We start from the raw sequence: 26767 nt of genomic DNA on the forward strand, positions 1-26767 counted from the left end.
CCGGCATCCCTTTCGTCGTCGTCTTCCGACGGCACAGCCTCTTGTAGCGCGTCCTCGCCTCGATGGACCTCCACTTCTTCGTCAGCTGGCCGGTGGTCGTCTCCACGTGTTGATTGTGAAGGGATGGCTTGACAGACTCGCTGTCATCGTCTTCGGCGCGGCGGACTCGTGGCGCGCCGGTCGCTACACGACGACGAAGGCGGCCCACGCCGGGCGGTCGTCGCGAGGCACGCGCTCACGTGCGCTCGCGGTTATCCGTCTACGCCGGACGGATTTGTGTCGGCCTAAAGAGACCTGCTGTTATACGATGAAGTTCGGAGGCCTAGTCGGCACTGTCGAGTCTCACTTTTCCTTGGGGGGTTGCCAGTTGTCTTCTAGAAGAGACTTGGTCATTAAATTGCTGAAGAAAATTAAATAAAACTATTGTAACTGTCCCTCACAAAATGGAGTGCAAGCCGCAAACTGTGGCCAGAAACTGTCGCAAGGCGTGCTTCCACACGCACGCGCCCGGCCGCGACCACAAAACACGGCGCCGCGTGCGGGCAACTGACAAAAATGCTTTATTTCCCTTGGAATAGGCGAGGGCTCATGCCAGCATTGTTAGCTCAATAAAGTATTTTCTCTCCCTCTCATGGGTACGTCGTCTGCTACCGCCACTTCCGGTTCGAGATTTCTCATTCCCTCCCGTACGTCGGCGGAAATTTCACGTGCGTGTGTGCGTGTTGTTTATTTGTCACATAGTGCGTACCTTTTAAAAGAAGCCCCTAGTAGGATTAATCGTTGCTATCCATTGAATGTGCGATGCATGGCCGTTTTTTTGTTTTTTGCGGTGGAAACAGATAAACAACAAGCACACGCGCGCGTGTAAGCCGCCGGCGTACGGGAGGCCAGGCGAGATCTCGAACCGGAAGTGGCGGGGCTCCGTGGGAGCACACAGTAAAGATGGCTGTGGTTTGTTTCCCCGAAGTCCGGCGTAGATCAGGAACCCAATCGCCCGGGCTCCGGTTGATTTGGCAGGAGGCTGGCAGGGCGATGGTGTTGAAGTTCTTGGAGACGGCGGTCGAATTGACGAACTCAAGGCGTTGGGGTTGATTAAATGAAACGAAGAGTTTACATACAGCTATTTACAGTAGGAAAACTGGGTACATGAGTAATAAAGGAAAAACTTCAAACTTCAGCTAGACGCTAGCTCCGAGTGCGCACAAATCACTCGAGCTCCTCAACTACGTCTAACTCTCCTATTCTCGGAGCGTACACAAACCGCTTGAGAAACAACGGCCGAGACCCTGCCTCGCCGCAGGATCCGTCTAGTTGCCCGGTACGGCGCTGCACCCTAAACTTCCGACGCGATCCTAACCTTTATCCTAGGGGGCTCACAAATCCCAACTTAGCTTCAACGGTCGCGACTCCTTGTCCCGCCGGGAACTGCCCAGCTCAGCGTTCGATTTCTAACGACCAAGTTCGGCCTGATAACACCTCGAGATCACACTCTCTCGGGAACGCCCCTGTAGCGTTCGTACACGCGTAAGGGAGTGGCCAAATTCACACGTAGACAGCTGTCACTCAGCACGCCACGGAATATTCAATGAGGCGCCGCCATCTTTGGGTCAACGGCACGCTCGCAGACGAGCAGGTGCGCGCGACCCCGCGGGGTGAGAGCGAAAGGCGGCGACGGTGCACTGTGCCGGCCGGGGCGCGTTAACAATGGTGTCTCGCGCGGCGCGCGCTTCGACGCCGGTAATCCCACCACCTCCGCTCGTCACGTTGACGGTTCCCGGAATCCGGCGGCGCCGTCTTTCTCAGTGGGGGATTATCCCTGTGGTATGCGGTGGGCCAGACAATCCGTCTCCCGTGCGCGCCGTGACGAATTGGCGACGGCTGCAGCGTAGAGTCTACAGTGCTGAGCCACCAGACATTCTCACGCGCCGCCCGGGCGCTTGGCCCCTAACCTCATCAGTGGACCTTACACACACCATGAAGTTTCCTCCACGGAGCAGGCAATGTACCCATGAGCCTTTGCACGTTTTACCATCAACCGCGGCAGTGGTGCCCCCTCTCGGTAGCACACGTTCTACATCAATAGTCGCCGTGGTGCCCTCTGTCAGTACAAGCACACACTACAGAAACTATAGGCCGTTTACAGTGCGGCGCATTGGGCGCGGCCATATTGACCGACATGACGTCATTCGGCATGGCTGGCCTTTTATAATGCGTTTCTCGCCGTGGCCTTCGCTGGTGCCCATCGGCGAGCGCCGGCGCGGCTGTTGCCGCGAATGGAGCTTGACGTTAATGTTAATGGGGCCTCTAGTTCCATTTGACCGCATCACTCGAATGCTAACGTGCAGTTAACGCACTGAAAATTATGTTTTATTGTTGGCCCGTAAGACGTCATTCTTGCTCATAACACGTCACTGTGGCACAAAATTTGAAAGTTTTTAAAATACTTTTTCTTTCGTTACAAAAACACCTTCTGTGGCTGTAATGGAGCTGAGTGAGATACTGAATCCTAGTTCTGTAAAATTAAACGAAAGTTGTATTTTCTCTTCATGGCTCCTTTAAGTCACCTTGGTCCATCACATCAAGAGCTCCCCATGTGAGCGCAAGGCGAGATCACCAAGTGCCATCGCAGCTGCACAACAGGGTGGGACCAAAAGAAGACGTGAGTGCTCCCACCCACACCTGTATTACGTGGGCAGTCTAGCTGACCCACTAGTTCTGTTTTTTTCCCCATGGCACAAGAGCACCAACTACGGGATGCAAGCACGCAGTAGCACGTTTTGAAAAGCAACAATTTGGAGATCGTTCACGGTTTGGGCCAGGCTTCAGTCTCTCCACAGGAACACGTCTTCGAAAGTATTTGGCAAGAAACAATGACAGCTCCACCAATTAGGCCGTATCGGCTCAATCGCCTTTGTAGTGCCTGCTGAGACCACCAAGCGCCCAGCTGTGGGGCCCCTTCAGCTCTTGTGTTTCGCACCCTGGGAAGGGAGAGAGGAGGCCCATGCAACGATGTGCCTTGAAAGATAGTCCTTTATTGTTGCCAGGGAGCTCAGTTGGTGCGTAGCTGGTAGTCGCCGTTCTGCGTGATGTAGCGGACCCACGGCAGGGCCTGGTAGCCGCTCTTTTCGATGATCTTCAGGTAACGCACCTGTGAGGGGGGAGGCAGAGATCGCCGGGTCAAGTTCAAGACCTCCTTAAAGGTACCACAAAGAGCACAGCTTTCGTGAGGCACCATGATGTTAGAGGAGTACTGACACCAATCTTTGGCATTAATATTATTGCACAGTTCGCTTCCTTTACTCAACAGAATACCCTGGCTGAAATATGAGCGGCCTGTGACGCAAAGAACATACTTCAATTGGATCTCATTTATCGCGCCGACGGAGCAGCGTGCGGAGCAGCACTCAGCAAATGGACATCAGCATGACATCATCCCGTGAAAGCCAAAAGAAGCGACGTGTCCAGTGCGCATCAAAAACTCATGATGTCACTTCACGCGTGCGGCCCTGCGAGCGGCGAGCAGGTGCCAGTGCATTCACAAACGGGTGCACGTAGCCAGAGCTACAGGCATAACCGCTGCCCAGAAAGGCACTGTTGGCAAAAAAGTTCCACACACGGGAAAGGAAGTGATAATATAGCCCGGAATCGCAATAGAAGTCGCCATCAGGACTTTTATTGAAAGCGGTTATTGAATTTCCGCCGCAATGATAGGCCAGCACCTTCAGGCAGCTCAGCCATTCAGCTCCGGCGGCGGTGCCGTCGGAACAGCACCCCCACCGGGCTCCGCAGTGTTTTGACGTCCACACAAAGCGGTGAGGTCATGCCGGGATTCTGTCATATGCACCTTTCGGGATGAAAGCGTGGGAATTTGAAACAAACGATTTTCAGGCTGTTCAATGAAATTAATTATCGCGCGCTGAAGTATTTAAAGTGCTGTTTCGGGTCCGCCATACTATTAAGCATTGAATAAAGCAATGAAAGTGGAACATAAAGTACTCCTTTAAGGAACAGCTGGGATGTGAAGGCGTTTTTAACAATGGGTGGTCTGCAAAGGGTGCTTCACTGCAAGCACGTGTGTAATGAAGAAAAGCCCACTCTCTGGAAGAAGACCTGAAGGGGCTGAGAATAAACGTAAAGTTCTACAATTTTTTTCTAAAAACAATTTTCACATTTTCTGTGCTGGCTGCACAAAGAGGGGGACATCAAGAGCTGCCCACGTGAGCGCAAGGCGAGATCACGAAGTTACCAAACGAGAGAAAGATACTGAGCTGATTTTTTTTTTTTAACAGGGATTTAGTGCTGTTCAATACTTTTGTCTCTGCTTCATGATGCGACCGACATGAATTTTGCAACACTTTCACCGCCGTGCAAGTGCTGAAGACTCGACTGTGTACACGTATGCTATTGAAACAGGGTAGACAAGGTTAGGATAGCAGTATTAAAGGAGCCATGAAGACAAAATACAAGTTGGGTTTATTGGAAAGACTGCTTAGTCCCGATAACAATGATACCAATATCATCGCAATCTTCGAACAATAACGGAGATATGAAAGAAAACGTGTGAAGCAGTCGTGACCCCCTAGCCAATTTCCCGCAACTTTTCTATGACGTCGCGGAACCTTGTTTGTGCGATTGGCAGCTGCCTAACTGAGCTGTCGCGACGACACGACTGTAATGGGGCCTCTAGTTCCATTTGACCGCATCACTTGAAAGCTAACGTGCAGTTAACGCACTGAAAATTATGTTTCATCGTTGGCCCGTATGACGTCATTCTTACTCATAACACCTCACTGTGGCACGAAATTTGAAAGTTTTTAAATACTTCTTGCTTTTTTTTTATTAAAAAACATCTTTTGCAGCTGTAATGGAGCTCAGTGAGATACTGAATCCTAGTTCTTTCAAATTACACGAAGTTGTATTTTCTCTTCATGGCTCCTTTAACGCTATCTACGGAGGTGCAGATGACACTGCAGCAGAGATCCTGAAGCATCAGTTCACACCAAGCGCAATATCGCCCCTCTTCATCCCCCTCCACACCACGCTCCTTGACCAAGAAGGCTGCTCGTTGCTCAGAACCCCTCGGCCCCCAAAAATGCAGAATGAGCGGGACCTGTGCAAACACTGGTTTTTACTGTCAAAGCGAGCAATTTGGATTATCGATAGAAAAAGCTGAAACCTGCAATTTCTGACACAGGAGTGAGTTTCAATAAATGTGCGAAAAAAATTAAAAACAAAACATGACCAAGCTAGGGGCACACTATTCAATTCTACTGCCGTTTTTATTTATATTGTATTCTACCACAGTTATTACCACTTTACCTACAAGCTATACTAGTCATTTTTTGTTGTTGTTCTGGGTACGTGAGACGCGTGCAGTTTGTCAGTGTTGGTGCCAGTAACTTTCACTTGATTTTCTATGAAGGAAACTTGGCATATGGGCTGTACATGCCAGGCACAAAAATTCAGGGATAAAGGGACAGACAACCGGCTTCTGTGGGGGTATACGCTCTCTCTTCCAAATTAAAGGTATCACCTGAAACACCCTGAACCGAAACAGTTGCCCTGATAGGGCCGTAGAACGCTTGAAAGCGGAATTTTCAGATTTACCAGCCTTGCGTATTCTGCCAAAATGAATTCTGTCAACCCTGACAGTTCAGACGAAAAGGGGTCTTTGGGAACTTGTACCCAGCAAAAGCAATAACGTGCAACCTTTCCTATTTTTTTACACGGTTTTCGAATCACGCATTGAAACCGGCAGAATTGTTTGTAACGTATGGTAGTGTCCCCTTCAGATGCCACGCAGCACCACCGTTCAGATTCTGGGCAGTTCAGGGCCAAGTTGAAATTATCTCGGCCAATTTACTTGCAAATTCCTTGTTCCCCATCCCCCGCCATCTAAAACTCTGGCTTTCGTAAGAGCCAGAGGACGTGCACTCCACAGAAATCGGCTGCCCATCCCTCTGAGCCTTTTCACAGCCCACAGGACTGACACCCCGAGGGAAGAGACTGACCTGGATCCCCGAGGTGGTGAAGTAGGGTATCTCGAACTTGACCTGGATGGGCGCCCGGCCCTCGGACTCCTCGCTCTCCACGCTGGGCAGGCCAAAGTGGGCCCGCATCAGGTACTCCTTGCCACCCTGGGAGCACCCACGACAGCCAATGCATCTTCATGCGGTGGCATTCCCGGGTTCTCTCCCCCCACTCATCAACAGCCCATTCAGGTCCACAGCAGGCCTCTCCCATCGACTGCACTGCCCGAGCCCATTCTCTGCCTCCGAACGTTCTTATTTCGTTCCTGCATCTGGCAACTGGCCTTCCCCTTCTTCTAGTCCCGTCGTTACCCCCGTGGTCAACTTGTTGTCACGCTATCTTCTACTCGAGCTTGCTCCCTGATCCAAGGTGCTCGTTTCCTCTCCTTCAACCTTACTCCTACATAGCCCATTGAGCCGACCTAAGTTTGCTTTCCATGTGTCTAGTAAGGCACCAAGCTTCAGCTCCGTATGTCATCACCGGCAGTACGCACTGGATGCACATTTTTCTTTTGAGTGATAGAGCTAGCTTACTTTTCGTCATTTGGGAGTGCTTGCCGAGTGCTCCCCCACCCATTCCTAATCTGTGCCGGATTTCTCCCTCGTGGACGGGGCCAGCACTAACCACCTGTCCAAGGTAGTTGTATTCTTTCATTTCTAGCGTTTCATTTTCTAAGCTCAAGAGAATGTTTTGGCACGTTTATGCCTCATCAGTTTAGATTTATTAATGCCAATATTGTTTTTGAAAGACAATTCAATGTCGTTTTATTGATACAAAAGCTTAGCTGTTTAAATCTTTCGTTACCGTGGGAAACTGACCTATTTTTAGTGATCTAAGAAAATATTTTTTTGTGCTAAACATATTGGTTAGGCACATACTGCAGTGACATAATAATGTGCAGATGATTGAATGCCCTTTCCAACAACACCTGATTTAATAATGTTTTCATAAATAATGACTGCGAAAAAATTATCAAATTCAAAATTTATGTCTTGGCGCTGAAAAAAAAGAAAAAAAAAAAGGAAGTTGTCTACATAACAAACCACCAGTAGTAGAAAAAATTTAAACTATACATTTTAAAGGCAAACATTTCAAGAACCTATTTCCCAGACATTTACTCCAAATTCTGTCGAATACACTGGCTCCTCAAACATTATTCTTTTGTGTGCGTGTGTGTGTGGAATGCATATCTTGTAACAGGAAAAAAAATACAGGGACGGGGGAGGGAGGCGGCACACACGGGGCGGCAGTACACCCTTTTTGACATTTCCACATTGGAGTCCAGGCATCACTCAGAACCGACTGACTGCCCTTGCAGCCAATTCAAAGGAGCGCGCTTTAAGCAGTCTACAAGGAGCGCCAGTCTCGTTACTAGCATCAGCCCTGAAGACTACGACAACGGCAACCTGCATGAGTGTAATGTGCGTTCCCAAAGCTCACATAGAAGTTGCAATTCACCAAAAAAAAGATCAGCGACACCGACCATTCCAAGCCGACATCAAGAGTACAGATGAACGGGGTTTAATTAATGTGCAGAAAAACTTGGGTTACAAGTCACCCACGAAATGCTTTTATATACTAGTTAACAAAACTTGTTGCTGAGCTAGTTGGCATATACTTTAAGAAAGAAGAAAAAACGTGGTGCAAACGAGACGTGGACGAAGAAAACAAGGTATATGTCTGGTGCCTCTATATGTCTTACCTTGTTTTTTTCTTCCACGTCTAGTTTGCGCCACGTTTTCTTTTTTCTTTTTATATCTGCAATCAACTGGTGTAGTAGCGTCTTCAACATTTCTCGGTCATTTATTTTTGCTGGAAGACAAGTTTTTTGGGAAGTACTCTCACCGTTCTTTCGTCTTTTTTCACCCCAAACCACCTGCACGCCATTTCGGGTCGTTGCTGCTTCTCCCGAAAAGGGCACATACTAGCAGAAGGAAGAGAAGACTCACAGGAAAAGACTTGATGCTCCAGACGACGGCACTCTGTTCGGGCGCGTACTTGACATTGCCGACCGTCGTCTTGAACTTGGGCGTGTCCGCGTCCATCGGCACTGGGATCACTATCTCCACGTTGTTGGCCGTTGACCGACGCTTGAACTGGCTCTTGGCCTGCACCAGGAGTCCCGTTATCCAAGTGTCGCAGTTTCCTCACCTTTTAAAAACTGGAAGGAGGCCTCAAACTTCGGCAAAACACAATTTGAAGGGCGAATTGGTGCACAACTCAGGTGACAAAGTTAGGGCGCGACTGAGGCAACAAGCACTCACTCGCAACCGCTGTTATTTTGAAGCATTGTCTCGTATAAATACACATTTAATGACTGGGAGCATGCACAAAACAATAAAGACGGTACGATAGCTACAATCAAAATGAAGCCTCGAAAATATCAAATTCCCTGACACGCAGACGCACAGATGTGCCCGCTGACGCACTGGTCTCTCTCTCTCTCTCTTCCGATATAGAAAGAGCCACTAAGAGCTCCCTGGCTCATGACGAGAATTTCAACCTGCTCCAAGGAAGGTCTGCCTTTGGTCTGCAAAGGTCTGAAAGGTTTGCACTGTTCTCGATCCACAGGTAAATGTGCGCATGTTTAGTGACGAAATGTGCTCCGCCATTCACGCATCTGTCCGCATGGCCAATAAGATTTCCTCGCATGAAAGCGATATTTCACGTACAGTGCAGACCATTTATGACGCTTACAGTACAGTACCGGATATAATGCGGCTTTTCATGACCTCCGGTAGGCCTCCCATAGAAGTCAATGCACAAGCTTACCGCTCATGATGCGGCTGCCCGAAGTGCAATACCATTTAGAGTCGACCGGCACAGCTGGGGCAACGTTTTAGGGTGGCGAGAAAGAATGAAAAAGACGGGATCGGCCATCCCATGCAGTGCGTGCTCCCTGCCCTCCTCTAACTTCGACATAGAAAGGGAAAAAAATAGACACTCTTTAGTTTGCGTGTTCCATTTGCACGCACGTGATAAGAACAACTGCCCTTGCTTGATGCACCTCACCCACCTCCTCAGGCGGTAAGTTGTTTCTATTGTGATGCTGGGCAGATAAGCTTTTCGAACATCTGGAGACAGCGAGCCGCAGCCGATGAATGCAGCCAGCAATGGAGCCAGCAAGAAGCAAAAGCAGTCATCGTCTCTAGTGACCACAATGACGCGAAGGATGATTACTGTGGATCACCAAACACAGAAGATGAGGCAATGTCGAACACTGATATTTTAGTGCACATGAACAGAGTCCGCACTTTGACTGCTCAATGCAATGACGCCAGAGGTAGGCAGACTCACTCATGAGTACACTCACTCAGACTCATTTGGCCTCAAACTCGCGCGGGAGTTTGAGTTTGAATGAGTGCGAGGCTAGTGTGGCATGGTGAGTTTGAGTTTGAGTTGAGGCGACTGAGTCGGAGTGAGTTTGAGCCCGGGCGACTGAGTTTGAGTACAGCTGAGACCAACTGAGTTCCGAGTCCATTCTGAGTTCCGAGTTAATTTTGAGTTTTGAGTACAGTTGAGCTCAGAGTTAATTCTGAGTTTTAAAAGGCCTCTCCCATAGATCTCCAATTATCCTGGCCCTGTGCTAACTGAGACAAATTTATCCCCGCAAACTTCTTGACCACATCTGCCATTCTAACCTTCTGCCACCCCCGGTGACATGGTTGCCTTCTCTAGGGATCCACTCTGTTACCCACTAACGGGTACCTTGCCTGATTTTTATAGCCGCTAATAATTGCTCCTAGTTATATTCTAGCTTTATTTGCTCAGCTTATTATGCGTCCTTACACACTTGACAGCATGCACTAGGCCCCCGGTCGGATATTGCATACTTTGGCTCTGTTACCTGTTTTTTTTTTTTTTTTAATTTTTTCTCTGTTACCTGTTCTTTTTCATTGTGAAACATTCTCTCAGGTCCATTCTGCACATACTTTCCATAAATAAGAGTGGTTTGATATCTTCCGGGTTTGTTTAGAGGTGTGGCACGGCATATATCAACACGTCTAATAAGAGTTTTGCATTGCACTGGAACTTCGGAGCTTGTGCAATATTGCCCCGAATATTGCTCTGCTTGCACTCTGCGGATGCAAGAGCACTACACTCAAATGGTGGCACTAGTGAACCCCCCCCCCAGATTGAAGGAACGTCAGTCACCTTGACCATGTACTCCACTCGGCTGTGGGCATGGCGCTCGATCACAGACTCGATCCAGATCAGCGGCTTCACCTGGGAGAGCAGAGAACACGGGGACGACAGGCTCGCACTGACACGCTTCTTCAAATAGCTGCAAGCGACCACTTCTTGTGCAGTGTACGTCTTGTTGCTTACATGAAAGCGCGCCCTTTATACATATATAGGGGTTAAACGACAAGAAATCCCCAAGGTTGAGCAAGTTTCTGCGAAGGAAAGTTTGACATCCGCCTGAATGCAGCCATACAGCTACAAAGGAAAGCTATACAGCTTCCTCAGAAACTTTGCAGTTGAGGAAAAATTCGTCCTGGTCCAGGATTTGAACCCGGGACCACCCCGCTTAACCAGAGCAGTCGCTCTATCAACTGAGCTAACCAGGAGGCTAGTTGTTTGTAGCGTGAGAACGAAGGGGAAATCTGGTATAGCTTTAGGGGAAAGCTGTATAGCTTTCCTTTGTAGCCGTATGGCTGCATTCAGGTGGATGTCAAACTTTCCTTCGCACGTATATAGGGGTGAAACCACAAGCAATTTCTCGATAAATTGGCAAAAAACAGTTTAAACTTGGCACTAGACTACCTACAGCCTGAAAGGTGGCGCCATGTGGTGCCCAAATGCGACGCTACCACACATATACAGGCAACTCCACCAGTTTCAATGCCCGATTCAAAAACTGCATAAAGGAGTGAGGAAGACTGCACTCTATGGTTGTTTTGATGGGGAAGTTCAAGTTTTCAAACCCATCTTTTCATCTCACATGCAGTTAAAAAGAATGTTGCCGTGCAGCTCACAGTCATGGTTGCAGCATTCGTTTTGGCAGCAAATGCAAGGATGGCGGATCTAAAAATTCCTCTCTCAAACGTTCCCTATTAGGAAAACCATTTTATTCCAACACGTCTTGCACAGCAAGGGTAGGAGGGGACAATGGCAGGAATCACGAGCAGAAACAGCGAGACACAACAGCCATATTTGAATCGATCCAGCGTTGTCCACGGCGCACGGCGGCAAGCAATGGTCCAGTTTTAAGGCCGCCTGCTTCTTAAGTGATTCCCTTTCATTTGGGGTATAGAGCGTATGCTTTAGAAAAAATCAGTTGTCTGTCCTTCGAACTGTGGTGCCAACTTACACAGTGAAACCCCATTACAAGAGACACTCAAGGGACCCAGGAAATATCTCTGTTCTTGTATGCAATGTTGCTAACAGGGCGAACATAGAACCAACCAAACTGTCTTCATTTAAATGTCTCGTATAACCATGTGTACCTTGTAACAGTGCCTCTTGTAGCAGCAAGGTGTTAATGTACAGTCACAAACCCTGTGATAACGAAATCCTATGAGTATAAAATTCCCGCAGCAAAGAAATATTTTCGGATCCCCGGCGAATGTTCATAGAAGCCCACGTAATTCATATCTCATGGCAACGTGTTTTTGGAAAGCTATCCCGCATTAACAAAATTCGCTGGAAGTCCAGTCGGCATTTTATCTACCCATTTGAGGCTAACAGTGTCCAAAAAATACTCAAATTTTATTTTGTTTTTTTTCCAGACTGCCCCAGCACGTTTGCTGCCACAGCACACTTACATGGCCAACGCCATATGTGTTTACTACAGCACACGTGCATTTGTTATGTGTGCTGCGATCGGCATGTGTGCTCTCAATAAGATGCCTCCGCCAGCCCAGAAGCACCAGCTTTCATCACTACAAGATAGGACAGCCATCATTGCCCAAGTCAGTGGCTCAAGTGGAGGAAGCGATGAGTTTGGAACCGTCTCCAGGTCGCTTTACCATTCTGAAGAGCAAGGTCGGCACTTTTTAATGGCGCACGCGTGCAAAACAAAACACTGATGCCTGTGGCCTTTCTGGACGTCAACGAAGTGGAGCTCACTTAGTTTTGTTAGCAGCACTGTAAAAATGTGCAGAGAAGGCAAACACGTGGGATGTTTTGGATGCGCTCAACACGACTCGGTTTTTCTTAGGCGCACACGACTACAGTTCAACCTCGATGTAACGAAGTCGGTAAAAATTGTAATTTACTTCGTTACATTGAAATTTTGCTACATTGAAATTGCGGTTATAATGAAGAGTTCATCGCATGAAGCGTTTCCTGCAAACGAAAACGTGGCGCGCATATGGCTGGCGCACTGTTTGTTTCTGTCGGAGCTTAATCGTCTACGCGGGCATCAGCGTGAACCGCATGGGGCATTTTCTGCACGCAAAAACTCACCCCACAAGCCACAAGCGTGCTGATGCAGCCTCAGAGACCACCCGCACGATGCGGGTAGCTCCAGCGACCGCTTCTAACCGCTCACTGAAACGCAACTGGAGGGGCAAACGAGAGGGGCATGCGAGAAAAAAAGCGGATAACGTGGGTGAAATTTTCACTGTAAAGCGTCATACGCACCGCTTACGAAAGCGCCCATCAAATATCCTTTGCGGTGGTAAGCCTAATCGCCTGCTGGTGGTGTGGTGACAGGTTGGGCTGCCAGAGGCAACCCGATGGGGGGCCGGGGTGGGACCAGATCAGATTCGCGGTACTGGGTTTCCGCCGAAACCAGACGCCGCTCGCCCCTTGGCGAGCCGCGTCGGCGTACCTTCCCAGGGGGAAAGAGGCGAACCTCTTTCGCACCTCCGGGAAGGTGATGTTTTCTGTGACCTTGATGTTTATTATTACGCCGAATGTGGGCCCTGACAGTTAATGCAGAGGAGCTGTTGTGAACTACAATTATCTGTGGGATGGTCATGTTGGGCGCACTTGGCACATGTTATCTGGCCCCGACACGAGTTAGTACCATGCCCGGACCACTGGCACTTGAAACAGCGCTGCGGGTTCGGGATGTACGCTCGGATGGAGCACCGGATGAAACCAGCATTGAAATGGTCTGGAAGGACGGAACGGTCAATGTCAGGATGATATGTCTAGTGTGTACTACCTTATCGTCTCTTCTTATGGTTATGCGCCTGACAGCCGTCATACCTTGACTTTTCAGGCCTTCAAGAAGATCGGCCTCTGTCTCGTTTGCTAGATCTGGCTCCGAGATCATGCCCTGCGAGCTGTTGAGGCTGCGGCGGGGCGTGACCTTGATGTCAAGATCGGCAATTCGGGTCTGCTTCAGGAGTTTTGTGGCCTGCTGTTGACTGTGTACCTCGACCAAGATCCCGCCGGTTCTTTGCTTCTTAGCCTTATAGGATTCCCCTATAATACTTTCTAAAAACTTCAAAATCAAGAACACGGACTGTGAAGGAATAGGCCTGGCTTGTTCAAGAGATTCAATTACCAAGAAGTGGGGGTAGTTATCAGGTTTTGGGATTGTCATGGTCGGAAGGGGTGGAAAGGATACTTCGGTGCGGCCCCTTTTAGGAGTCGATCATTGGGCTTGGAAAATTTAGAAAAATCCATACATCATGTATAAAAGCAGGGGACGGGGGTACTTTCTTTGCTCGGGTTCCCCTGATACCGAGAGAGGTCCCGGAGCTCCCTGCCTGGTAAACAGACAGGGAGCCCATGCGCCGGAGCTTGACCTGGGCTCCGACGGCCAATGTTTGAGGTTTCTACCCTTCACCTTAACTTTTTCGTTACTGTGGGGAAATTGACCAATTTTGGGGGGTCTAACAAAACATTTTTTCTGTGCTATAAATATTGGTTAGGCACACATTGCAGGGACATAAAATGCAGATGATTCCACGCGCTTTCCAATGACATGAGTTTTAATAATGTTTTTATAAATAATGATTGCGAAAAAAATGATCAAATTCGAAATTTTTGTCCAGGCGTCAAAGAAAATTTAAAAAAGTAAGTTGTGTATAATAAACCACCAGTAGTAGAAAAAATTTAGAAAATACATTTTGTAGGTAAACATTTAGAAAACCCATCCTAGAAAAAAAAATGAGTTGCGCGGCACAATTTGTCAGATATAAAAGAAAATGTTAGTCCGTGTGGTGCCCGTGCTTTGTGGTGAAGCCCAACCACTATTACAAATTTTGCTTGTTTGGATGGTTCTCTAGAAGAAATCTGGTGGTTTGTCATTATTAAAGGCCCCAATCAGCCTCCACGTGATGTAAAAATACCTTGTCAATGACTATGACCGCACATTATTGAAAGTAAGCAAGCGATGTGAAAAAATCCGCTTGGAGTTGAAGACCAAACTCTTTGGTGGATGCTTGTTGTCGTTCTGATGATTGCTTATCAGTCGGAACTTTCATCTGCGGTTTATTATCATGTTATCACTCGCTGTAATAGCTCTTCTTGCAGAAATAAGGTACGATACACTGAAATCGTGCCCAGCAAGCTTTCACCAAGCCGCCGCCGTGCTACAAAGCGAGTTCAGCACTAAGAGCCTACTACATTGCAGCGCCACCTAACAATTTCGAACAGAAACAAATACAAGGCTGTTGGAGACTTTGTCAGAATAGACGGTTCTACTAAGCAGCGATACTAGACCTCCGGAAATGACCTCGTATGAAACCAAAACTGGCCGGTGAACAGCTGGCGGTGTTCAAGGCCAAATGTAAGCGTTCTCCTCATCTGAACTGATACCCAACAACTTGGTGTTATCTTTTGACTTTCAGTGGAAGCTGTTATCACAGAAGTAAGGCAAAGATAAAGTGGAAGCACGAGCGGCATGGTTGTTTCGAGGAACAGTAGCAGGCAATGGAGGCACCATGGCAAATGAGCTTGTAGTTGGGTAACTGCGTAGTAGCGCCAAATATGAATTTCGCAATGCAAAAACGAAACCGAAACTGCTGGTAACTGGTTGAAAATGGCAGACATAATTGCTAGACATGTGGGGGACCATCAGAAATAAGCTTTGGCAGAATAGAGCTGCACTTTCTCCGAACCAAAGATCACTAGTGAATAGCTGCCGTCATTTTCAAGTAATTATCACCTCTCAACGCTGTCGGATTACAAAGCTGACAACATTATTTGGTACTTGAGCTGTCAGGAGCCTATTGACAAAAAAATATTATGGTAATGCAGCCTAACCACGATCTGCATGCTTTTTCCTCAAGTGCCGCAGCCACACCCCCTTCCTCAAAAACACACGCACCTCAGCTTGCAAAAAACGCCGTCAAAAATCTCAATGTTGCCGGAGCAGGAAAATTTAAACTGATTCTAAAAGTGCAGTGCCTAGACTAACCACTGGCCACATTAGGTGTACGAGAAACCACTGCAACACGTCGAAATAAGCAGTATAAATCATCAATCACCGGTGATCGATTTGAATAGGCGTGGTAACGAAAGAGTTAAAAGCCATTACCACAGTCGGTTACAGCATGAGTATGGGGGCTCAGGGCCCATGGTGTCGCCAATACCGTCACCAAGATTACTCAAGGTGCCCCGTGCGGGGACGGGAAGTTTTTTTTTTTTTTTTGTTAGAACTTTGTTCAGATCAGCAACCGCCCTTCCCCTTTTTAAATACCAGGAGATAGCAAGCCCCGAAGCTGGAGGTTTCCACTACGTGTACGCTGGGCTGATAAACAACTGCCTTCAGCATCACGAATATAAGGTGGGGTGGGAAAAAAAGAAAAAAACCCTGGCTTTTGTTTTTACCACGTTGTCTCGTGGGCATATCCCACTCTTGTTCCTTCCCTGCCGCACCGGTTCTCCTCGTTGCTAAGGAGTGCAGGCGTGCTCCCTCAAAAAACAAACACAAAGTTAAAGCCGCACTCACGGTTTGCAAGACCGTGCAGCAGCGTCTGATGCGGGGAAAAAAAAGGTGAAATAAGGGCCGTGTGCCTCTGTATATAAGCGGTATTAGTTTGAGTGATGACAAAGAATTATTGAAAGGTAAGTGGCAATATGATTGGATTCGCGCTTGTTTTGTTTGTAGTGAGGCGCCACTTACAGTGCGCACATTATAGGTGGTCTGCACTGCACTTTGGTCTCACTATCCTCCAGACTTTGTTACCCTCAGCTCAACTTGGGTAAGGCTTGCCATAAGCCACCCATTCGCTTCTGCAGCGGCCACCAGCACGGGTTCTCTCAAAGGCCCAGTTTTGGACTGGGACTTCCACCGGAATGCGTCCCGGCATGTGCCTTGTTTCCGTCCTCACAACTCCGTTTTCATCCCCGCTATCATCCTCGAGGCATCAAGAGAGTGGCACACGGCAGGTGGTGTCACTGCCTTCTCGTACTGCTGGTCTTGCCTTTTCTTTTGCTATCACCTCCTGCCACATAGGACCAAGTCGTGAACCATCGGCTAGCCAGGCGACATCATGCCACCAGAAATAACGTCACTACAACTAGTTTTGAACCCCGACATTATGTTGCGTGGACCCGCACTCGGCGGTGCACAAGCCAAGGATCCACACCAAGGTGCTTGCACACCAGTGCACAATGCAGTTAACAGAGCTTGCTGCCAGGCTAGCTGGTTCATGATAAGTGCTAGCGCAGAACAGACAAAACACGTGAGACTTCGTCCCGTCTGTCTCTCCTGTGTTTTGTCTGTTCTGCACAAACTTTTATTGCGAATGCACAATGCAGTGTAGAGATGAACAAGTTATAGGCGAGACACGGCCCTCGCAATCCAACCACCAGAGAATTCCTGAATTCACTAAACACTGGCAAAAGAACAAACACTCAACACGCCCACGGTGACCGAGATGGCGAGAGCAGCAACAAGCCAGGCCACTCACATGCGTGTTGAGCCGGTAGGACATGAGCTCAAACTCGCCGTCCGGTGGAATGAAGGAGATGGTGCGGTCGTTCTCAAAGCGCGACAGCCGCACGCACTGGTGGAACCTGACGTCCTCCAGCTCCACCGACTTGCTCTTGCCACCTGGGCAGGGGAGGGCATGGCATCACTCAGGGTAACGACCTCAACTGGACGTGGCCCTTTTTGGAGGATTTCAACAATGCACAACGGTGCTAGGAGAACTGTTTGCAGGTGACACTCACAGCCACATTCTGAGCCTATCCTCCACTCCATGTGTTCACTCAACTCGGCTCAGCGGAGGATACAGCAATACCGTTACATGCGAAAATGGCTTTCCAGGATCTCCTTGATTGAAAGCTCGAGTGAAGAAGGGATTCACAATACGAGGGTTAGTGCTGTATTTATTCAATTCTAGGTGGGTACCTTTTCTCTTAGGGCAGGATAGAAAAGCCACGAGTTGGATTAAAATTCGAGGATTTATATCAAAACCTGCCAACCAAACATCGAAAGCTAAAAGGAGGTGGAATGCAGTTAGTGCTGCCTCGAGACTCCGCTAAGAATGCAGTACCTGGAGCTGAAGCCAACCAGAGCGCAGGAGACCAGAGACCGCTCTGACCCCACTCAGTGTTCCATATTGGTTTGGCAGCAGTGCATAGCAAGGTCATTACCAAAGTAATGGGAACCGCCATTCAGACGCTGAACACGATAACAGAAGGATGAAAAGGGTGACAACTTCTGGCCCCTTTGTTAAAAGTCTGGTCCTGCTCTGTTAGAAGCTGGCACGATGGTATTGACTAAAACATACGCGTGGCGCAGGCTGTAAGAATGTGCACAATGCAACGCCAGCCAGGGGCGGAATTCCTGGTTTCCACCATTCCATGCCCTTTTCCAAGTGTCCACCCTGACTGGCTCAAAGCAGACAACCGAATGCGACGCAGCACGTCCACAGGTCAGACGCCTCGCAGGTGCAACTGCATCGCAACTGAGATTACTGCTCCAGGAATAGAGGACAGTTCATTATCCACACAGCTCTCACTCTCGTGCCTCAACTCGCTGCTTACACACGTCCTTACGACCACCGGGATCGCCTCCCCACCTCCGTGTTTGTGTGTCCACCACCGTGCTTCACTTCCCCAACAACTCCCATTCAGCTGCCAACAGTGCCCCCAGATGTAAACATCCATTCCTGTGCTTCATCTCGCTGCCCTACACTCTTGCCTGTCATCGACTTATCTTGAGCGATGCCCCAGATGCTCATTCCCCTTTCCGTACCCTCGTAAATGTGGAAGCAATAAATGGCCCATGTAGCGAAGAAGCCATGAAAGAGCTTTTTCTGGAAATGGTCAACAGCACAAGGTTCTTCAGCAGCGAGATAACAGGCCAGCAGTGAAATGCACTCTGGGAGAGGAGTGAGCAGTGGCGGCGCAGCGCGCAGGAGGCCGATCAAAGCCATCCGAAAGTGAGACATGCACTCACGGCCGGTGCTCTCGAAGAGGACCTTGTCGTTGAGGCCGAGTCGCAGCTCGGGCATGCCCGAGAGGTAGACACGCATCTTGATGGCGCCCACGATCTCGCTGCGCAGCACCGAGCCGCCCGCGTTGGCCAGCAGGTTGACCGACTCGATGACGTCGAGGAAGACCTCGTTCTTGCGGTAGCGCACGCCCTCGGAGCGCCACGACACGGCGTTGGTGACGGCCAGGGGCAGCCGGGGCTGCAGCTCCACCTTGTGGCTCTCCTGGGTGATGAACTCCTGCAGGATCTTGCCGTCCGTCGTCTGCGGGTAGCCAAAGTCCATCAGCTCGTCCAGCAGCTCGTAGATGATGACAAAGTTGTCCCGGATGCTCTCCTCCTCCAGCTCCTTGAAGTACTCGCTGAACACCTGCGACAGCAAGGGGCATCGACAGCAAGACCTCATCAGAGTCCAAACTTGTGACAGATTTGTTTGTTCTCGTCGGAGTTTTGACTTTGATGATGATGATGATGATGAGGCCCTCAAAGTGTTCCGCACGTACCCACTCAGGGGGATTGGCCAGGGACAGTTTGGTCCTGGAAGGCAAAACCAGTTTGTCTGGTTTCCACCTTTCAAGCCCAAACTTGGAACAGTTGTAACTTCTGCTAGAGACCAGGTAGAATGATAATGTTAGTCTTGTTGCCCTCCTTTATTTGTGCACAGTTCACTGGTACCTTGTTCAGCTGCATACCTCCAGCAGTTTTTTTTACAAAGGCTGCCAAGAAATCAAACATAAAAATCCAAATAAATTTGAACGTAATTGTTTTACACTAAAAAAAATTTTATATCTACAATCAGAATGAAAAGTTATATTCCCCCAATTTTCATCATAATAACTGTAAAAATAAACTTTTTTGGTTTAAGACCAGTGTGCCTCCTTAAAGAGACACTGAAGTGAATTTGTCAAGCTCCCTTTTTTGCTTGCACTGCCAAGACTGGCTCAAATTAACGCACTTTTCCTCATTTATCCAGTTGACTGCTTGCAGGCAGTGGGCGCAGGCGAAAATCAGCAGACCCTTGGCCTGGTGTGAACACGCTTTTTACGATACAAGCACAGGTGAGGCAAGCTCCAAATATGGGGGAAAACCGCATGGCATTTGAGCGTCTGCGGGGAGGCGGAGGGCGTTCACCCACTGCGTAGGCATCGGCTAGTGATTGCTACGATTCCAAGCCGTCCTGGGAGGCTTATCTCAGGCATTTTACAGCCGACAACATGACAGAAGCGCAGTATGATGATTACTGAGATGTCGAGAATGCCCATCCAACGATAACGTCGGATGCCAAGCATGTTGCTTCACAGAACCAAAACCTAAACTTGTTTGAATACTAATCTTGGACATCATCCAATCCCGTAGCACCTTTACCTGACGTCACTGCGGTTAGTTGGTACAGCAGCCACAAACTGCGCATGGTACTTTTTCTTCATTCAGGCTTTATAAAATAAATACCGCCTTAGTGCCCGGATAAACGATGAAAAGTGTCTTCATTTGAGCCAGTCTACGCAGTGCAAGCAGAAACAGGAGCTTGACAAAATCACTTAAGTGTCCCTTTAAGGGAATATAAGCCATGCGAAAATATTAAGCATAGTGCAAGGCTCTGCATCGTTATATATTTGCACACTCGCGCCTTACAGCAAGAAATAAGGAATGTTAATGAAACCACGGAATAATATGGTCTGCAAGTCGAGAAGAAACCCAATAGCTTGTATGGAAATGTAAAAAACCCAATCCAGCTTCGGAAATGTAAAGACGTTCGTCAAGACTTACGCCAGGTAGGACTCACCAGACCCAACTAGATGCGAAATGCACTACTATTTCGAAGGACATGGGGGGGGGGACATGTAACCATCATTGTGTCGGAATGCAGAACGAAATCAGGCAATGAACGTTTTAGTATTCACACACACAAGTTGCGCGATCACTTCCTTTTTGTTTTTCGACTTTAACGAACAGCTGATCCCTTGGGGGACGCATTTTTTTAATTACACAGGGTAGGCAGTTCATAAATGATAAAAGGTGTTGTTGGAAGAGTGTGGTATCTACTAAGACCCTCTGATTTTAGTTTGTGCTAGTTTCTGCAGGCTGCCTGTGTCTTATGGTGATCTTTCAAAGAATTGCAGGCGCTCACCTTGGGACAAGACGACCCAGCAATCATTTGTTGTGTGCTGATCACCAAGTATAATTTTGTATTATCCACCATACTTCTTTCGTAGAATGTTCGTGAAATTTATGCCACATTGCTTGCCCAGAGTAGTGATCAATATCCAAGGTGTGACAATAGTAAGCGTAACTGGCGTGCTGTCAGGTATGAGTGCTCCGCTAGACTATGTAAGAGGACAAAACTGATTCACATCATAGTGTACAGCCATAGCACGACCATCTAAGGAAACTCTGCTTACGGGGACACTGCTAGTAAATTTCAGGGCAGTGGAATTACCATAAGCTTCATGCGTGTGCCGGTTCTGCCACGCTGGTCTGTGACACACACGTGGCGCTCATACAGACCGAATGTACCACACTAGGAGCGTGTCCAAATTGTTTACCGTCATAAATGAGCCACATTTGCGGACAGAGTGACTGCTCCACATTACTATGTGTTTCGAATGCATGCACACGGTAGAGCTCAGCACTGAACTAGCCCCAAAAGCAGCGGCAACAGTGGAGAGTGGGCCAGAGACTCCCACGGCTGACTTCGAAACAGGCCGCTGGGGTGGCGCCCCTACCGGCATGTTCAAGGTGTACAGCTGCACAACAGTAGGGCGCTTGGAGGTTGTCTCACACGACACTGGCCAATTGGCATAAGTGACATTGTCTCAAGTGACCCTGTTTGTCGAGCATACTCAACATTTCACGAAACGATTACTACCAACCATAGCAAAAATAGGCCGGACCAGGTACTAATCTGGTAAAAAAAAAAAAAAGTGAGTGCAGACAGCGGGCCTGAGCGGTATTGTAGCGCCGTCTAGAAAACGGACAGTAAACGAAGCTTTGAAAGACGTTTCGTTGTCGGCTGCAGCCCTAGTCGACATACTGAACAGTCGTTTCATGTCCCTGCCTTGGTTACGTCATCGCTGATGCCATGAAACACAGGATTTAGTGGAAGGATTGAAATTTTGGCTTAAATTGTGTAATTTCTCAGTGAATAATGCACCCCTTGCTGCCAGACAAGTGTTAAGGGCACTATAAGACACGAAACCTCTTGAATAAAACAAACTTGTATTTTGTATTAGTGGCAGCATCAATGTTGCGAGGTGTGAGTGAGAGTAGGCAGAGCTCGTTAAAAACCCTGGGATAGGCAGCAGTGCGATGCATGCTTAGAAGCATGCACCTCAGCAAACTTTGCACGTTAGATTCCGGGAGCACCGCTGCTCTGGTCCAACTAGTGAGGCTTCCCTCGTCATCAGAGAGGGGGAGGGAGGGGCACGAGGGATGCGAACCTGTGTCCAATGCACCACCACTCACTGCACACGGCACACCACAGAAGTCTCAAGAAGGTGACAAAGCAAAACTTCAATTTCCTTTAGCGATGCTACGCCACTAGGACTAGGATGCGAATTACACAGTACCGAATCGGTTCAAGGCGAGAGTGGTACTCACAGTCACTATCTTGTGAAGGAATGCAAATATGAGGGCTACGTTGGCGTTCTTCTTGGAAGTGGACACCACTGGTGTTGAGAAGCAGGTCAAGGGTGACAACAGGGCAGTGACAACAAGGCGAGTGAGCACAACCACACCACACTGCTGGGGACGGGCACACTTCCAATGTTCACTCGGAGATACACGCTATTATTTCAAAACATTCGAAGTAGGCCAATGAGCAGCCAAGCGAACCCATTTCAGTTAGTTTAGGCATCAGCAAAAGCCTAACACGAGTAAAAGTACTTGTAAACAGGCTAGACTTTCAGCAGTGCAATAAAAACTTGCTCAGCTAACGAATGCAAAGAAGTACACCATTCAAAGAAACAACAATATGTTGCAATTCTGGCTTACATGATGCAATACTCTTTTAGCTCATTTTGTTTTGGCCCACCACCTCGGGTGAAGGTCCGATCAGACCTTTCCTTCACAAGTACTGTCCAGAGTAACAACAAGTGGCTATCACTCAAGACTTGCCATGTCTTTTTTTTCTTTTTTTTAGTGCTGCCTTTTCTGAGTGTAGCGGCATACCACAACTTCTAATAGTCGAGGCTTTCGTAAGCTACGCACTTACTGTATCACATTCCCAGCTCACCAAAATGATTGCATTACGTCCAACACTTTCAGCCACATCTCAGGCCATTTAGGTAATCTGCTGACAGCAAACTCCGTCCAGCTTGAGAAAACCATCCACGCGGCCAATTCTCTGCCATTTCACTCTTCACAGTTTGTTTTGACGTACAAGTTTCCTCAACTAAACTTTGTCTAGCTTAGGGCACCTTACGATATTACTGTCTTCACGAGGCTTGATGGATACCATACACCGACCCAGCAAGTCACGGGACACACCAAAGTCGCCGACGCTACGTCTATCATCACAGCCTGGACCCCCTTACTCGTATAGCCACAAAACCTCGACTGCCGCACATTGACGCCATCTCCTGTGGAAGCAGTTTAGGAAGTCGCCTCCATCACCCCTTTCTTCCCGAGAGACTTAGGGGCGTGGTTGGAGCAAACTGGACACACTGCTGCAATGCCAACACATTTTATCACGTTCACCGCCACAGTCTACGCATTAGTCAGTGCACAGGTTGATTCTCAAGGGACCAGGCTGGCACCAGTTTTTCCACTGGTAAAGGCCGGAAGTTGCGTGGTCAAGTTATACATACGATCAAGTGGGCAACTATACTGACGTGTTTTATCCCCCTCTCCACATTCGTCTGCCCACTCGTCAACATTTCTGTGAGGCTTGTTGGTGGGCAAATGAGTACATCCCGGAACAAAACAATGCAGCACACAGGACAGAGTAATGAAACGACATACACAAGCGCTGCGTGGTCAAGAGACAGAGTGCTATGTTTGCGCAGTTTCGTTCGGAGACCTTGATCGGCCTCCCCTCACAGGAGGGCGGCAGTGAACCGAGCAGCCCAGTGGATACGGTACAGGTTGTTGTGCTTGATGTACATGAAGGCGACGTCGGCATGGCGCAGGATGGGGGTCACGCAGCCCTCCTCCTCCTTCTCCATGAGCAGGGTCATGAACTTGTCAATGCAGCCCATGTCCATGTCGCCCCGGTAGTTGCGCGAGATCAGCACCTGCATCCATCCCGTCCACCACCACCGTCACTCCCTCGTCGCCAAGCGTGAGAAATGAGCCGCCATGCATTGACAGCCAGGCATTGACAGCCAAGCCAGGCTCCACCAACGGTGGAATCGGCCAAGCCGCGGCAAACAGACAACCGGTTACAAAAGCTGCCCCGACGAGGAGATGAAAAAATCCAAACTCCGCCGAGTAGCTGGCGTTCGCACCGCTTCTTTTCTCTCGTGCTGCAGCCAACGGTCTCAGCAGCGTCTGTTGGGCGACTTTATTCGAACGACGAGTCAACGTTTGCTTTGCAAGCTGGGCCCTCACCTAAAACTATATCTAACACCGTGGTCCACACTTAGTCAGCTAGAGACATGGAGCCGCTGTGGTGTTGGGATTGTGCGCTCGTCTCAAATTCCACAGGTCCAGGGTTCAACTCCCACATAGGCTAGAATTTACTCAGTTTTCTCTTCAACGCAATAGCTTCAGTTTCTTTACAGGAGCTATTTGAAAGAAATTCGGCAGCAATCAAAGCGTTATTTGACCTGTGTTTTTTGTTTGTTTATTCTGTCAGCCATCGAACATGATTGTGTGCCATCTCCTCGCTATAATACCACATTCTTGTCCTACAAGGTCAACCAAGGCTTTCCACTGCAAACAGAAATGCCACTATTCCAAAATTACTTTTTGGCACCACTACTTACAATGTTAAACAATGGGGAAGTCTCATCAGTGCAGCTAGATAAAAAAAACTACGATAAAGTGTCCGCAGGACACTTTATCGTAGTGACCTGTCGACACTACAATAACTGTGGACACTACGTAGCAAGATGGTGAGAAAAAAAATTCGCTCCAACCCACGCTGTGAAGGCGGTTGCACAGCAAAGCTTTAAATGACACCCACAACAATTGCCCTAGCGACGTCACTTGAATTCGCACACATGGCTCCACAAAGAGTGAAACCAGAGATTCTGCCAGCCGTTACCTGGAATTCGCGTCCCAAAGTCAGCAGAGTCGGGCACAGCTGGGATAGAGCGGCCACCGCCACTGTAGCGTAGCCGTGTGCCGGCAGGAAGATCGCCTTGTACATTTATGCACTCCTCTAGCCAGCGTGCAGAAAAAGTTTTGTGTGCTCAGCCCCAAACAAAGGCCATGTGCCGCTGCATCAATCATCCAATGATTGCGAGCCATTGCACAACTAACCACCGTACCAAGTACGCAGCACATGTGCAGGGGGTTGCGTACAAGCTACCATTATTGTGCTGCAAATTATCAAGTTCGAGAGCACAAGGCCGCCACAAAGAACGTCCCGTCAGGACACTTGGTCGCGCACCTCCGAGATTGCGCCACGTGTGAAGTGGACTTCCATGGCGTCATTACCATGCATAAAAACAGTGATAGGCTTGCGCACAAAATCATCGAAGCGATGGAAATTAAAGAGGACGTCGACACTTCTGTCAGCACTGCGGCGTCAGTTGTGCTAACCTATAAAGAAGAACTGTTTCTGTGCACCCGGACCCCGTGGCTAGAGGAGTGTATAAATGTACAAGGCGAGGTATAATAAAATTAAGTTGGTAGTGTCAGCGCTTGTGCTTATTCAATATTCAATCAATATTCAGCTTGTTTCTCCTTTTGCGACAAGTGCCACGACTTAATTTTCTGCCAAGTTGGCTGACCATATGCCCGACCAGTATTTAATCAATATTCAGCTTGTTTTTCTCCTTTTGCGACAAGTGCCACGACTTAATTTTCTGCCAAGTTGGCTGACCATATGCCTTAATTCCCGAACAGAACTTTTTACATTGGCAATCTAGCAGCTTTAACACACACGCCACAGCACTTCCCTCCCTCTTTTTGTGTAATGCATATGCGTTAAAAAATGCTTACATTCTGCGTTTTCACTGCTCAATTAGCCCAAGTACTACCTTACTGCGTTCATCTACGATGCACGTCACGTTTGGGCCAATTTCAACCACTCCACTCGAATATGAGTAGGCTACGGTACATGATTTGACGTTTGTTCAGGGAATTTGTTTTATTCCTTCCTTTCCATTTCGCAGACTGACACGGGATTTCGGTTGTGATGCCCCAGATAAAAAAAAGCACTTTTAGGCCCCTGCTAGCTCGTAAATTCATTGCTTCTAAATAGCGGGGAAAAAAAAAAAAAAAAAAAAAAGGCCACGCCCACCGAAAACCAACCCCGCGATGCCTCAGGAGGGAAACGTCAGCCCAGTTAGCGCGGCCTCGACAGCCGCCACACCGCGGGCTGAACTCCCCTGCGGCTCGCAGAAGTCGATATCACAGCGCAGCAGCAGCAGCAGCGCTCCGCAGGCCGCTCGTTACTGCACCCACCTTGCCCTTCAGGTCCAATATGTAGATCGCTGAAGCAGACATGGTGCCCGATTATCTGCAACAGAAACAGAGCGGGCACTCGTTGAAGCACGCGCTGGAAGCAGCAGTTGGCAAGGGAACTCGTGCTCTCATACAGGCACAAATTCCACCTAAAAGCAGAGCTGCAAGTGTGGTTGCGATCGTCGGCAATACGATCGGGGGTTCGACAACAAATGTTGACGGACAGCTGCGGCAAAGGTGGGGCGCGGAAATAGCCGGAGGAGGCATGGGATTCTGAAGGCGCGACAAAAATGTGGCAGACAAAGCAGAAAACGAATCGCGGCCCCGAAGCCGGGGACAAGACACTCGACATGGAGGCTCACCACGGCTGCTGACAGTCGGAGAAGCAACCCGGGTTCGTTACCGTCACCGACGACGGGTCTTCGCTGCGCCCAGGGAAACGCCGGACACCAGTTCACTTCGCACTCATAGCTGAGGAAGTTACAGAACGCAGGATTTAAGTAGAGAAGAACTCGACGGGATCGACCGAGGTGGAAAATGCCACAGCAGTCACGGACTGGCCGGTTGTTCGGCCATGTTTTGCTGTAATCCAATGCAACGTCTGGGTGACTTGGCTTGACTTCAGAAGCGTTCAAATGTTGCTTTCTTCAGTTGTGAAACGAAACTAAAAGTAATTTGTTGTAAATATGTAAGAAATTGAGATTCGTTTACTATTTACTACTACTATTATTTACTGTTTTGTCACGAGTTAGTAGCTTTTTGTGATTATTCGTACCACGCACGTGTCAGTGGTGTCAGAGGGACAGACTTTGCTTG

At 48.6% G+C, this 26767-nt stretch overlaps 1 protein-coding gene across 1 annotated transcript; it reads right to left on the reverse strand.

Moving 5' to 3' along the window:
• Window positions 1-3012: 3012 nt before the first annotated feature.
• Window positions 3013-26556, reverse strand: Ap-1mu (adaptor protein complex 1, mu subunit). Its single transcript, XM_077693284.1, has 10 exons — window positions 26314-26556; window positions 25952-26006; window positions 23454-23610; window positions 21977-22044; window positions 18347-18749; window positions 16851-16993; window positions 10186-10257; window positions 7980-8138; window positions 6012-6137; window positions 3013-3148 (listed from the first exon to the last, which is right to left on the reverse strand). Exons 2-10 carry the CDS (start codon window positions 25991-25993, stop codon window positions 3050-3052), a joined length of 1269 nt encoding a protein of 422 aa, XP_077549410.1. The 5' UTR covers window positions 25994-26006; window positions 26314-26556; the 3' UTR covers window positions 3013-3049.
• Window positions 26557-26767: the final 211 nt, after the last annotated feature.

The sequence above is a fragment of the Haemaphysalis longicornis genome, unplaced genomic scaffold (genome assembly GCF_048455015.1).
Source record: "Haemaphysalis longicornis isolate Haplotype H1 unplaced genomic scaffold, Haemaphysalis longicornis Haplotype H1 scaffold_12, whole genome shotgun sequence".
Classification (NCBI taxonomy): domain Eukaryota; kingdom Metazoa; phylum Arthropoda; class Arachnida; order Ixodida; family Ixodidae; genus Haemaphysalis; species Haemaphysalis longicornis.

Bases quoted from the DNA above. Each gene is read 5' to 3' on its own strand.
- Ap-1mu (XM_077693284.1), bottom strand. From the start codon at position 25,993: ATGTCTGCTTCAGCGATCTACATATTGGACCTGAAGGGCAAG. The intron at 10,258-16,850 runs GTGAGTGGCCTG...CTGCTCTCCCAG, and splicing joins CCTACCGGCTCAACACGCAT to GTGAAGCCGCTGATCTGGAT. The intron at 3,149-6,011 runs GTCAGTCTCTTC...CCCCCCTCACAG, and splicing joins TCACCACCTCGGGGATCCAG to GTGCGTTACCTGAAGATCAT.